Source organism: Haliaeetus leucocephalus, unplaced genomic scaffold, assembly GCF_000737465.1.
Source record: "Haliaeetus leucocephalus isolate CR32 unplaced genomic scaffold, Haliaeetus_leucocephalus-4.0 Scaffold140, whole genome shotgun sequence".
Lineage (NCBI taxonomy): Eukaryota > Metazoa > Chordata > Aves > Accipitriformes > Accipitridae > Haliaeetus > Haliaeetus leucocephalus.
Genome location: NW_010972576.1, coordinates 12736665 through 12751565, shown reverse-complemented (window position 1 = coordinate 12751565; position 14901 = coordinate 12736665). Strand labels below are relative to the sequence as shown.

The window sequence follows — 14901 nt, the reverse complement described above, 5'->3', positions numbered from 1 at the left end:
CATAGTCCGTAAAAAGAGCCTAACAAAGTATTAATAACGCGCTCTAAAAGAATTTCCACTCATGCTAATGAAACCTGAAACAAAAACCTGGTTACAAATCTGAAAGGGGAATCAAGTCTGTATTACCAACGGACTGGATGCTATGATTTCTTCACAAATATAAAGAGAAAAAGAGTCAGCGATACTCATAAGCTTGTTCTAGGCTTATATCTGAGTTTTCAAAGTAACAGAAAACAGAGGTGTCCCAAACCCAGCTCCAAAATCCCTTCAGCTCCTTTGCAGTTGAGCTGTTTTTTCTGGTCACCGCTCAACTCCTCCCTAGCTAGGTTTGGTATTCAAGCAGGACTGCTACACTTACATACTTTGAACGTTAGAGGAGACTACATCATTAACAAATGAAATACCTCAGCCAGCCATGGAGGATGGTAAAAATCAATAAATCAATTTCCTAAAACAAACTTTTTTTTTATATTATTCCTTGCAGTAAGCACAAAAAAGGGCTGTCTTCAGGTATGAAAACTTTAGCAGCAGCACTGGTAGTGAGATCTTTTACATAATACTCAAAAAAGACATAAGTGAAACAAATGTTTTTAATACCACATAAACAATATTAAAGCACTTTCACTAGGAACAGGACATAAAAAGAGTCTCATTTGCTTCTTATTTTGAGAACAAGTATTCAGATAAATCTGACCTGTACACCTTCACGACTATTTGGGCTACATGAGCTTTGTTATAAAATCATACAACCTCAAAATGTTGCTTCTAGTTATGTGAAGAAGCCATTGAGGATAGTGCTATTGCTACATACCAACCTACCAGTCAGCAACTTTGTGCAACAATGCAACAAAATTCCATACATATATGCAGATACAAGCAGGACTATTTTTATTTAATAGCAAAGGGATTTTCTTTTTGTACAAGATCCAATGAGATCTTAGAATGAAAGGCAATTTCCAGAAATGTTAATTTTAAACAAGCATCAATGCTAGCACTACTGTTACTTCTCTGAACAAAGAAGATACAAGGATTATATTATTTTCTTGGGACTGTGTTAAATCTAAAGACTGAACTTAATTACTGCCAGGATACAAATCTTGCTGGAGACATAAATCTACTGACAGTCATTACAAATCATTTCATCTTTTTTATCTTTTCATGGCATCCACTTCAAAAACAAGCATAAAAGAGAAAGTTCTGTTCACGGAGTAATTCAAATGACATTCACTGTATGAACTTCCACCCCATGCTTAAAACTGGTGCAACAGACAAGAGCGCTATTAAAAGACCCCAAAGTCCAGAGAGGACAAGCAACATAAATTGCATTGGGATTACAAAATTATTGTAACCTATCTCCTAATTTCATTTGAGAGCTCTCTCTGCAACATCTATTGTTACAGATAAATTTAAGTACTATGGTAAAAACCATTTCTATAATAAATATGGCTTTATTATCTATAAATGAATGAATAACTGACCCTTGAATTTGAAGTTTTTTAGTAGTACAAAAAATGATGGCATAATGGCAATTTTAACAGGAATTGAACGCTCTCGGGGGAAAAAAAAATCATCACATTTATACCGTTATTGGTATACTGTTATTACAAGTAAAACAGAGTAAAATTGGCTGCCTGAAATATTTTGTATTGCTAAACATGTAGTTTGCGCTCTCTATGACCGGATTTATTTAGCCATGAAATTAAAAACAGTTCCTTTTTAGTAACATAACTGTATGAATGCACTCTTCTTCCCAGCAAAGATTTAGCAAAATACAGTATTGACAAAACACTGGATTTTTGCTAGGCCATGCAACACAATACATAGTAGTGGACATGATCATAAAACACAATATACAGCCACACTGAAAAGTTTCAAGTCCTTCCATTCAGACATTACTGAACTTCTTGGTGCTTCTACTCTGCTCAAAATAATCAGAACCCAAAGACCTATTCTCCTGTGCAAAGAAATCTGAACTACACAGGCCTCATACAGTAGGGTGGTTACACGGACGCTTTCTAGAAAAAACGTACATCAGATGAGCACACACGTGGCTTCTACAGATGCATTAAGAGAGAAGAGCTGTCTGAAAATAGCTGGCTCCTGTCACACAATTCCTACCACCCTAAGCTGGCGATCTCAGCTAACAAAACTCACCATCGTGCTCTCCTCAGCCAGGTGTCCCTTGTCCCAAATGAACAACCGAAAACTCTTCTGTGTTGACAAGAAATACAGGCTTCTAACTCAAGAGACCACCTGGGGAGACTCTTCCTTTAAGGAATCCAAACACTGCTGAACCACATCATACTCTTCCCAGTACCTTACTTTGGACTTCAACTGCTTTCTTTTGGCCACAATAATGTTCCATCTCCAGCCTAGGCTGGGTAAGATTGGGATTAGAAGCAGAGAAAGCTCTGTTCAGACTTCCTTTCCTTTTCCCTTGAGGAATTAATGCTAGGCATGAGAGTGATCCAGTTGCTGCTGCAGTTAGAGATTCAGCAACAAACAATGTAGGACGATAAAGCTTACAGCCACGACTGCTGTTTCTGCATTCCAGTCAGCCATGAACAGTTTCAGACATCAAACTGTACCAGCTACTCCCACAGATGGTTCATATATACCACGTGGCGTGGAGGGAGGGAGTCACACAAACACCAGAAACTTGTGGGGAAAGCAGGTATGTGGTTTTGTCTATCGGTCCTGGGCTTTGAAATTCTATTTCATTTAATTATCACAACACTTTTGGACCATAAGAGTGCCTTCAGGTTCAAGAAGGACAGATGTGCACTGTTTTTCCTTTAGTTATGTAGATCACCAGCCGGGATTAGGAGCCCCCTGACTTGTCACCTTGCCCCTCCATGCACTAAATGCCTCATAACTACATCTTTTCCAGGTATTGATATACGGTGGTATGTTGATAACAGAAAATAAGCAAGCCCTCAATCTGCATGCACTAACCTCATGTCATCTTCAGTCACTACAGCACCACCAGCCTTACTCTCAGAAAGGGAGGACCTCCACATCTTGTTTCAGTGTCATGCAGGATCGGTTGCCCATTAGAGCAGATGCATGCAAAGGCTTTATTGAGTGGTTCAAAGGGACGGATTTAATTTCTTCTGTCCATGAAACAGAAGCCTGGTACCATCAAGTTGTGACACAAGGCAAAAAGTTATTGTGAGGACCATCAGATGACCATACTGAGCTCCACCAATTTAAGACAGCTTTTAACACTCTGATTTGCAAAGTCGTTTCAGGCAACACAACTGGCAAGCCCCTGCACTTACACAAAGTAGGATGCAATTTTCAAGGGCCAAACATTCCAAATCTTGCTGATAGAAAACTCTGAACTACTGCACTACTTGAGGACACCTTGGTACAATCACTCTCTTGGCAAATGCTATACCAAGAGCTCAGATGGCTGCTGTTCCTTCAGCAACCTCAGTAACATTTCAATGCCCATTTCTGTATGCAGCTGTGGTACCAGTAGTCATTCTCTACTCTGTATAAGCTAATGGCTTTGCCACCCATGCAGTGAGGGGAAGATGATGTTGTTCGACTTGACCTCTCAGAAATTCCTCCCCTAAATACATATTTAACTAATTAAAAAATAGAGGAAGGTTAATGACCTTAAAAGAGATGATTGAAGCCTACTGGTCTTTCTTTTTGCCCTCATTCTGAAAAGTGGCACCACTAGCTGTTTAAATCCTTCCCAAGTCACCTGATAAAGGTGAATAAAAGTTACCTCTTTCCTCCAGGTTCTATAGCAAAAGTGAATGACAACTAAGGGTACCATTGTCAAAATAACCAAGTAAGAATAACCCACTGCAAGATCTGTTTGTGTTTGGGTTTTGGTTGGTTTTTTTTTTTAATTAAATTGTTCACTTAATTGCCAATTCACAAAATTCAGTGAGCTCTTAAGACAAATTAGATATTCTACTGTCAAGAAATTTCCACCATACTGTGTTTAACTGCTTTAACTGAAGTTTTGTATTATATACAGTAGGAAGAGACTGTAATTATTTGAAAGCACAATTGCTTCAGGCAGAAAATACTATTCTTGAACTTGGAAGTTTGTCACACTGAATTGGGGAAAATTGCTGGAACTTTCATCAGCTGCGAAACTGGAACAACTGATACATTTCAGCTAAATATACAGAACTGAACAAAAGTAGTATTTATTAGGGTAACTAGAATTGAACAGCTTTTACTCAGTAGCAGTCCTTTAATGAAGAATTTTAACAGAAAAAAGCTGCCGCTGTTTGACACCTACACTAAGAACTAGTTAGCTGGTGATCATAAGCAGAAAGGAAATATTAAAGAGAAAGTGCCCAAGAGACATATTTTTAAGTGCATTGAGATGGCTTCTTCAACTTTCAACTAACTTTGAGGCCAATGCTTGCTTTCAATTAAAGCTTGACATACACAAGGTTAAGAGGGAATTGCTGTTTTGTATGTTTTGTCCTGTCATAATCCCTTCTCTACTCTTCTCTGCAGAGCATTCTGGAACACCTCAGCTATAAAACAGAGCATAAAATCTAGTATTACTGTATTGTAGCACTGTCTTAGCCTGCAGGAATTTTCATAAAACTGCAGTAAGCAAACAGAACAGCCTACAGTGATATTTCTCTAGATCTTGTAAGACATCTTTCGTTTCCCAAATTATTGATACATGACATTACTTTTTTTAGCAATTTAAATAGACACTTAAAATGACTTCTACAGTGTCAATATCAATTAAACCAAAGAAATACTTAAATCCCCATCTGTTTCTTCTCCTCCCAGTCTATCTCTTCTCCCATTGTTTCACTAGCAGTGGAGAACCCAGACTCTGTTTCTTCTTTTGGGATAGATGTTTCAGCTTGAAAGAAAGAATTACAGAAATCGGGATAGGACTTGTCATGTTGCTAGCACTGTTAGCGGACAAAAAGCAGTACTTTCTACAAAAAGAGTAAATTCAGGACTTCTCATAAGCTTCAGTGTTTGAGTTTAATCAGAGAAATAGTAACAGATAACTTGTAAAAAAAGGAAAATTCATTAATAGTGGAAAAAGAAACAGGTTTTCCTCAAGTAAATCGCCATCTCTTGGACAGGAATCAATGCACCAAGGATTCCCAAACCTGAGGATTCAAGAACAAAATCAGAGCTTCCCAAGCTCAAGAAAAGTTTTTAAGTAAGAGTCTGGATTTGTTAGTATGTTTTGACTGGATTCTATTACCAGAATATAAAGGAATAATATACATACAAGGTACCCTGAAACCAGTTTGGTACAGAATGTACAATATTCAGGACAGTACCCCCAGCTTTAGTTACATGTTTCCACAAGGGATGGAGGACACCACCACTAAAAATCCCAGACATGCCTTGGCTCTTTCAGTTAATGCTGTTGTTAAACACAGTGTTTTTCCAGTGGCTTCTATTCAGTCTGCGTTCAGCTTTCTCATCTGATTGGGCTTCCAGTATTCCCATTCAGAGACTGCAGGATAATCTTTTTAAATATCACTCATTACTAAAACATTCTTCCCCTTGATAAGCTGAATAAAAGTCTTTATCTTAATTCTTCTGTACTGCTAGTAGGTAATATCCATATATAACCCTAAATATATTTTGACACCGTTCAGATACTTTTATCTTCTTTAGAACTACATAAAATGTATCATACAACAACAAAAAGAGCAGTTAAAAAAAGGCACCGTTCAGGTCTGAAGTGTGCACTTTATTTCTGACAAGCTTTTACATATACAGCAATTCCAACACTATTTTGCTGGTAGAGACTCCTGATTTACTTTTTGGTTACTACAGTAACTAATACAATAGGATACTTCATCAAAAGCAAGCAACTGAAACTCATCTTATGCATGGCAAAATACATTCCAATGGCTATCATTGGAAACTATAGTTCATAAAAAATTCTCTATTTTTTTCTATTGCTATTTTTACTATTTCCAGTTGCTGCCTTTTATAAAACAATTTCTTTTGAATAATACTGACAAATTTAGAAGGAGGTCAAATAACAAGTAAAGATACAGTGTTATCATTGCCTCCACTTAGGCAGAGATGTAATCTTCTTCCTGCATGTAGACCAACAAGCGAGATCCCATAGAGAAAGAATATTACATACATGTTGAAGTGCTTGCAAGGCTATAGCCCAAGGTTTTCATACTGCAAGGAACTTCTCAAAGTCTGATGTGCTGTTCAAACAATTCTCCTTGCTTAGATGGCAAGAGATTCAAATTTCCAGATCATATATTTGTGATCCATGGCATCTTTTGAAAAAAAATCCATTATCAGAAATCATTATATCCAGTGATATACCTATCCTAAGCAGGTAAAGTTGTTCTGTTAGATATTATGGTAACATAGTAAGTTCATCAGGACATCTTGCTTTTTTTATTAGTATTTAAAAGAAACAGGAATACTGAAAATATTCTAGTTGAGTCTACCCCAGGGAAATAACAATGGATGATTTTACCCTAAGCACATCTTATAGGCATACTTGCATATACATATGTTAGTATAGAGACAGCTAATCAAATGTCATTTATGAGACCTGGTTATACTGATATAATAGACTGTGTATAACAGATCAGTCATTCAGAAAAGATCATATTAAACAAGGAACTACACATAAGGCCTGTCATCAAGTGCTCAAAGTCTCAAACTTAATTTGAATAAATGGAAACTGAAAGACAAGTAAACAGCCTCAGGTTTTGCAAGAAAAAATGCTATAAATTTGATCACGTATGTACATGATAGGAAACACACAGTGAGAGCTATAGTAATATCATGTACATACTTTCATTCTCATCACCTAGAATGATGAAACTGCATTTCTGATGGAGATTCTGCGTACAAAATAGATGATTATAAGGTTGCCTTAAATTAGGCAATCTTAAACTACACATTGAAGAGTGAACCAAACAAAGAAGTGCTAGCTGAGAGTGTTATTCAGACATTTGTAATAGATGCATTGAAAGTACGATGGTATCAGAGTTGACCTTTTGCACCTTTGCCATCTATCTTGACTTTGCCAGCCTAGACACCGACCTCTTGCAAGTACTGCATTCATCATACTAAAAAATTGTTAAATGGCCATTCCGCAGAAGGGAACGGCTCTTGAAAAATTACATAAGCATCACGCATCTGGTGATGTCTTGATCTAAACCACTGTTAATATAGGCAAGCATCACATTGCATTTTTATTTGATTACATCACGTGCATTTTTCCTATTAGACTTTATACTTAGTTTTACATTTCTAAGTTTTTAATCACACAGCTGTACACTTTGTGAGAAGTCAAACCATACAATTCATTAGTTATCCAATAAAGTTAATCATGAGTTCTTCATTATTTGTTCATTTTGAGTTCTTATTGGGAACTCTCAAGTACAGCAATTTATCAGCTGTACCCTGATGTGCTAGCTATGAAGTTTAAAAAAAGCACCAAGGTAAAACCACACAGAGAAAGGTTTCTCTTGGCTATGCCTCATGCTGCAAGATTGACCTCCTGTAGTCATGCCAATGACTGGAGTAATGAAACAGTCTCCAATGGATAAGGTTTAAAAAGATTTAAACTTTTTTTAGTGTTTAGGTTGAAAGGAGTGCATCTTTACTTTCAAAGCATTAGCTTCCAAGGAGTGCATCTACCTTTGGGTAAAGGTATTATTATTAAGCTAGAGCTATTACACCCAGACTGGAAAGCCAGAAGATTAAGGACAGTCCACTAGATGCCAGATGCACGAAAACCTCACTCCTGCTTTTGGAGGAAAATCGCATATTCAAAGCTTTATGAACTAAGCATTTGATACCAAGACTAATCAGAGGCTTTATTGAGTTCAATAGCTTTGAAGCAAAGTTTGGAAGTGGGCAGGAATCCTATAGAATCACATACAGGTAGTCACCAAGAAGTTAAAAGTATATCTGTATTCTGACTTATTGACATGCCTCTATTTCAACCAAGTATGTCTCAGTGCAAAGTGTCTGTATTCACCCTGGAAACACACAACTAGATTTCTGGCATAAGTTAGCCTATTTTGACCACTAGGGAAAGGCAGCACATACAGGAATCATGAAATTAGGGCTGATTCATCTGCCTGTTCAGAGATACAAGAATAACTCATCTCAGTGCTAAAGAGCTTTTCTTCCGATAGCTTCATTTCCTTCCCAAAAGTATTTAATTAGTTTTCATTCTTTGACATTTTGTCTTCGGAAGAAGAAATGGTGCCTGGAATAAAATGCTATAAAAATGGCTGAACAAGGAGATGCTAGTCCTCTGTTAGACCTGATATGTCTAATGTTTGTTTCATATGCTCTTATAGTGAGTCAAAGACATGGGTTTACATACTTTTCAGGCAGAAGGGGGATCAGAGCATAGGCCTCCCACATGCTGAGTACTTCCAGCTCTGCAACCACATCTTTCTTTCATGAAAAATCTAGGCATCTAACTTTGTACTTTCTTGTTATGCTGTACATCAAACCAGTTCATTTTAAGAAGGTCACTACTTGGCTCAAGCTCACAAGCAGTCAACTTGCTCTTGAACCACACATGCCTTTTGGGAAGGGATTGCAGGTTGGTAAGCATTATTCTCAATATTCGAAAATGTGCCCAGATCTAACTGGTTACTAGAGAAGCAAAAAATCTTTTGTTCATCAGAACTAACATTTCACATTGGGAATGACTCTTTAATATGTCCTGTACACCTCTATTCTGCAGTCTTGCACAGGAAAATGTCAAGGACAGGTGCCTCACTTAACACCCTACTTGTTTGCTTCCACTAACCTAGACTCAGGTTTAAGCTCATTTTTAGAATACAAGTGGAATCATGTTTATCTAGTACAGAGGGGTGAATTCCATCATCAAAGAAACCTTACGGAAAAGGAAAGGAAGCATGATAGCGATCACAGTAGAGCTACCTTCAAAACTTGTTATATTTGGTCATGAGAAGTAAGTATTATGTTGTACTTGATTATAGTGAGCTTATTTTCTCTCAAAACCACAGTCCAGGTACACAAAACAGGAGTCAGGCAACAACTCGATTTTATGTATTTTATGTATTTCAGAAGCGAAACACATTTTCTTGGCTTTTGGTTTTCCCCAAGAGTTTCTTAGAAAAGCTGAAGTCTAGCACACATCTGAAGTAACATCATAATGATGCTTTCAAAACACAAGCTAAATAATCACACTTTTGGTTTATTACAAACCAGTTTGAATCCTTAATAAGTGGTTAATGAATTCAACCTGGACACTCCATTTGCTACTAAACAGCAGCTTCTGTTGATATACTACTGAACTATGCATATAGTGTGTCTACTTTAGAAACACACCCTATTTTAACTCACTACGATGCCTTTTTTTTTATTAATTAAAAAGAATATAATTATCTTTCAGCCAGAAGTACTGGAAACTATTAAGTGCATAGGTACTAAAGTGAATGGAGAAGTTTAGTGCTGTTCTAAGTTCAAAAGCCATCCATTCTCTTGAGATAGAGAAATCTTTCTGATTTTCTTTTTATAGCACCAAAATTTGAGAAAGTGAAGTTTAAATTGTATTGTGAAAGAGCAATTAGTAAAAAATATATAATGTACAGGCATCTCCTCATGTCTTTTATTGCCTGTTTTCTCTCTAAGTATAAATTTGCTCAGCTGTAAAGCTGTCAATTTGCAGTTAATCCAAAGCTGATCAAACATCCAGACAAGTATAAATACATAGTACTGAGTCACAAGGTAATGATTTACAGAATTCTTTTTCCCATTTTTCCTGGTTGTCTTTATTGTGGATTCCTCCATTTCACTAGTGGCTTTAAATACTTAAAGATTGTCTTATTAACATTTATAAGTAATAACCATAGCATCAGTAATAAGAATAAATGCATACAAGAAGTGACTCACTAGCTTGTTGATGGTGCTCTTCTTCACTTTGGAATGGGCTGAATTCATAAGCAGATATTTTGCTTTTCAATAACGAAGTCAGAACATTGTCCAGCTTCTCTACAGAAGAAAATTTAAAAGCCTGTTTAAAAGAAAAAAAAAATTAGAAAAAAAACATTAGGGCATTTGTTGCATATGTATTTTTAACTTTATCCTCAGAGTGGTGGTGAATCAAATCACTCAGAACTGTATTACTACAAACTCACTCTTAGTAAGAGCAGCACAGTTTTTGAAAGCTACAGAAGAGATATTTTAATATAGAAGGATCATGCTAACATGATCCAATTGAAGAAAACCAGGTTTTATAACTTAGGAAGTTCAGCCATGACTAAAAACTTCTGGATGAAGGGTGAGGGCAAGAAGATTTGTGTTTATCAACTCTCAATTTAGCTACAATGCAGTGTAATAACCAGGAACTGTTCTGACAGATGCAAGGTGCCAATAAATCCAAGGTCTTACTACAGCAGTAATTCAGGATGAGTTTAAAGACTACAGCAGCTCTCTGTTACCCAAACCCTTTACATTAAGTTCACGTATTTTGCTAGGTGGAAGACAGCTTCAGTTCCATCAGCAAAGGCATAACATTGCTGACAGATTAAGAAACTGATAGCAACCAGTTAGATTAGCTTCCTACTAAATACATAGTCTTTAGACAAGGGAAATCCTCACTGACTGCTATGAGATCTTTTTTTGATTGCCTCTTTCTGGACAGAAGGCCAAGATCTATTCCTAACAACTCTCAAGGTAACCATAATTGTTTCTTTGCTTGGTGTGACAAGAGAAGCATGACTACAAAGATTTGAACAGTAAGGATGTTTTACACCAAGTACTACGGCACTAGTCCAGTCTGTGCTGCACCAGAAGGAGCTCAGCCGCAGCAGAGAAGTGCTCAGGAGGAGTTGGTTTACTCTGTCAGCAGCCCTGTGTTAAAGTTTGCCTTCCCATAGCCAAACTGTTTCTGGTCAAGACAATTCTGGGCTCATTAACAGGGAATATCTACAGACACGCTTAGCATATAAACTTAAAAAGAAACTCTGTGACTGACAAGCTGAGGAGAAAAGGACAGAGGGATCTACTGATGAAACATGAAGTTTAATTCCTGAGGCTGTTAAAAGTGAGTAAGAAAATAAGTGTGATATGATGAGAAAATGTTGAGTACACAGGCATGATACAAATTTCATCTGAGTCCTACCCAGAATTAGAAGACAAGTTTGTGCAGGTAGGCAGCTACAAATAATAAAATATGACTGTTTATTTTTCCCACGATTAATACTGGCCTTTCCAATTTTGATTATAATACATAAACTCCACTATATTTAGTAACTTGTGACCTATTTCTTTCCATAATTCACCCCTTCTGTACCATCACATTACATTCTCTGTATTTGTTATTCAATAATTATGAATACATAACTTAGCCCACAATAAACAAAGCAATAAGCATTAAAAAAAAAAAAAAAAAAAAACTCTGCCTAGAAAAAAAAATCTTTAAGGCTTGTTCTAGAATAAAGAGGTAACTTGAGTACCAGACTTACAGTGTGAATTGAGAAAGGACATGCAAAATCTCCCAAATATCTATCACCCCCTCACCCTTAACATGAATAACCACATTCTGTTTAAAAATTAAGAGGAATAATATTAAAATTCAGTTAGGAAACCACACTATTCTCTCTTATTCCAAGAAGGTCATCTTAGATATTGTATCATCATTGATACAACCTTAATAGAGTTCAGTCTAGAGTAGAACAAAAATAAATAACAACACAGGAACTAGCTCAGATGAGTGTATATGCAGATACTGTGCCATGAAGAGGGTCAAAACCACCGGTATTCACTGAAGTGACCGTATAGCAGAAATTCCACTATATAGAGAATGAACATATAGGTGGGCTTCTAGACAAACTAAACCTGAAGTAATATTTTTAATTTCCATTTAAAATGGCAGGGACACCCCTTACACATTTTGCTACCTATCTAGCCCTCTCTGTTCAAAAGAAAATGAACAAACAAACAAAAACCACCCCAACACAACCTGCCTTTTATCATCAGTCCTGAAATGCCCAATAAGCAATTTCAGACAGAATTCATTTCAGGCTGTCTTGTATATCAAAGCCAAATAAACACCCCACAGTCTCTTTTCAGCAAGCAGTCAGGGTAAACTTGCCTACAAAGCTCCTCTGTTTTTTAATATGGATTGTGGCAGGAACCCTTCTTTCTACCCTTTATTCAGGCAGAAGTCTGGGGGAAGAGTACCTTAAGGGCCTATAGCTCTTACTTTGCACTCAGACAACAAAATTTACATGGGATAAAACAATGTTTCACAGTCAGAAAACAAGGTTTCACAATCTGAGATGGAGCAAGTTCTTGAAATGAGAAAAGCAAGCAACTTCAGGAACTTGCAGCAAAATTGTCAAGGCCATAAACAGTTGCATGGCTTAACCACGTCAAGCTAGTTCAGTTTTTACAGGCAGAAATTAGACTGTCTGATCTCCCAAAGGGAACAGATTAAATTAGAGCTAAATTTCTCATGCTTTTAACAGGCCTGCCTTCTGATGACCAGCCTATCCATTTCTATCATTTCCAAGTCAGGCACAATACACTTCTTATACAGAGATATCAGTGCAATTTGTTTCAAGTTTTCCACCTCAATTTTTCTCTCTTATTCCAGAGATTTAAAATCTGAAGGCTCAAGCAATGATTTAACAAGCTACCTTGTTAACTAAACCATAACGAGTAGCTTTGTTCTGCTACACTACAACAAAGACACAATAGGAAAACCTAGTTTAGTTATTAAAAAAAATATAATTCTATATTAATGTCTTTTATCCCACATACAGGGGGGCCTGTTTCAGTACTTATGTGAAGATAACAGCAGAAATAACAGTGAAACAGAACTAGCAATAGGACCACTCTGCACTATCCAGCTCCATACCACCATAAAGGTCACCTCCCCCAAGAAGGAATTCAGTTTAGAAACTTTTACTTTATTGCCCAGTCCTGCTCCAGAGCACTTACAGACTCTAAGTATGCTGCATTTACATATTTTAACGTACCCTACCATGCTGGTTTGGGCTGGGATAAAGTTCTTCATAGTAGCTAGTATGGGGCTATGATTTGGATTTGTGCTGGAAACTGCTGATAACACAGGGATGTTTTCGTTACTGCTGAGCAGGGCTTACACAGAGCCAAGGCCTTTTCTGCCTCTCAACCCACCCCACCAGCGAGGAGGCTGGGGGGGCACAAGGAGTTGGGGGGGGACACAGCTGGGACAGCTGACCCCAACTGACCCAAGGGATATCCCAGACCATATGACATTGTCCTCAGCAGATAAAGCTGGGGGAAGGAGGAAGGGGGGGATGTTCGAAGCGATGGCGTTTGTCTTCCCAAGTAACCGTTCCGCGTGATGGAGCCCTGCTTTCCTGGAGATGGCTGAACACCTGCCTGCCGATGGGAAGTGGTGAATGAATTCCTTGTTTTTCTTTGCTTGCGTGCACAGCTTTTGCTTTACCTATTCAACTGTCTTTATCTCAATGCATGAGTTTTCTCACTTTTACCCTTCTGATTCTCTCCCCCATCCCACCAGGACGGAGTGAGCAAGTGGCTGTTGCGGGGCTTAGTTGCTGGCTGGGGTTAAACCACAACACCTACCCTGGTCTCCACAGGCCCATGAAATCTTCCCAAGAAATCCCAACAACGCTACATGCCTAAAGTTCATGCTGAAGCTTCACCAAAGCCAACAGAATTAAAACTGTATTTAAAGTTAGGCACACTACAAGGGAACAGTGAGCCAGTCAGGAATTCAAGAAAGCCCACACTTTATCTGAGTAAAGATTTAAAACATGACAGAAAAGAAGTAAAAGCATTACTTTCTTGCTGTGTCCTTGCAGGCAAGCTCTTCTTTCCAGGAGCCACTCGGAATCAAGCTAGTGAGTTTGTAGGAAATTCTTTCCATGCTGTCTGAAGCATAGCCAGCTGCTCTCTAGTCCACTCTTCCATCTTGGTCCTTCTGCAAGTGCTACTACCTGCCCCAGAGCTCATCACCACCAGCCTGTCCTTGCCCAGTACCACCTTCCCAGGTGTAGGCACTACCTCACTTCCCTCACCCCCTTTTCAGAGCAACAGGACACAGCTGTGAACAACAGAGAACCCCCAAGTGTTGACCATCACACCTGGGCTTCCAAAAATATCCTTGAAAAAGGAGATGACCAAGCACGTTATTTTGCTACTTTTGTGAATGAGATGATCTACATTCTTTAATAACTGCTAACAAAGCCCTGAAAATGTGTGTCACTGAAACACAGCCAGTAAATTAACATATTTCTCACTGGCTTTAGCAGTACTAACAAGGTCACATTTACATAAAGATGAACTTCTGCAGTAGTTCTTACGTATCAGACACTACTTCATATGCACTTCAATATCTAGGTTACTTCTGCCAGAGACAATGGGCTAGGCTTAAACATCACTTAGGTATTTCTGACAGCTTTAGCCAGTGATAGAATATGCAGAGATTTAATACTTAGAGGAAAAGAAACAAACATTTTAAGATAACAGCTGCTGACATGGTTTAGAAGATTGAAATATTAAGAACAGTTTCAAAGGAAGTATCTCTGGGATCAGGTAAAGGCGCATACATAATATCACCACATATGTCATATAGCTATTTCTTATAAGTTTTCATAGAAAAGGCTGCAGTTTATTTTCATTCTTCTTTTTCAATATACACTGTAACTGGAATCCTCTTTGATAACTATGATAAAAACATCATTTAAGATACCAAGTCTCTCAGAATAACAGGAGTATTATTCAACCAAAGTTTGTCATAAAGACTTCCTGAATCTCTCTAGGTATTCTAAGTGACTCAAACTAACATGAACCTATCAATTTCAGTAATAAGGATATGACCTTAGTTTCAATTTTTTTTGAAAAACTAAGAAATCTGTACCAGGAAACCCTAACAGTAAATAATTGAATCAATAG

The 14901-nt window shown here is 37.6% G+C and overlaps 1 protein-coding gene across 1 annotated transcript in view; it reads right to left on the bottom strand.

Moving 5' to 3' along the window:
- The window catches only part of BANK1 (B-cell scaffold protein with ankyrin repeats 1), a 148249-nt gene that overhangs the window by 88437 nt on the left and 44911 nt on the right, over window positions 1–14901 (bottom strand). Inside the window, exon 7 of the mRNA XM_010561044.1 lies at window positions 9883–10003. Coding sequence (XP_010559346.1) covers window positions 9883–10003 — 121 coding nt within the window. The remainder of the gene's footprint in view (window positions 1–9882; window positions 10004–14901) is intronic.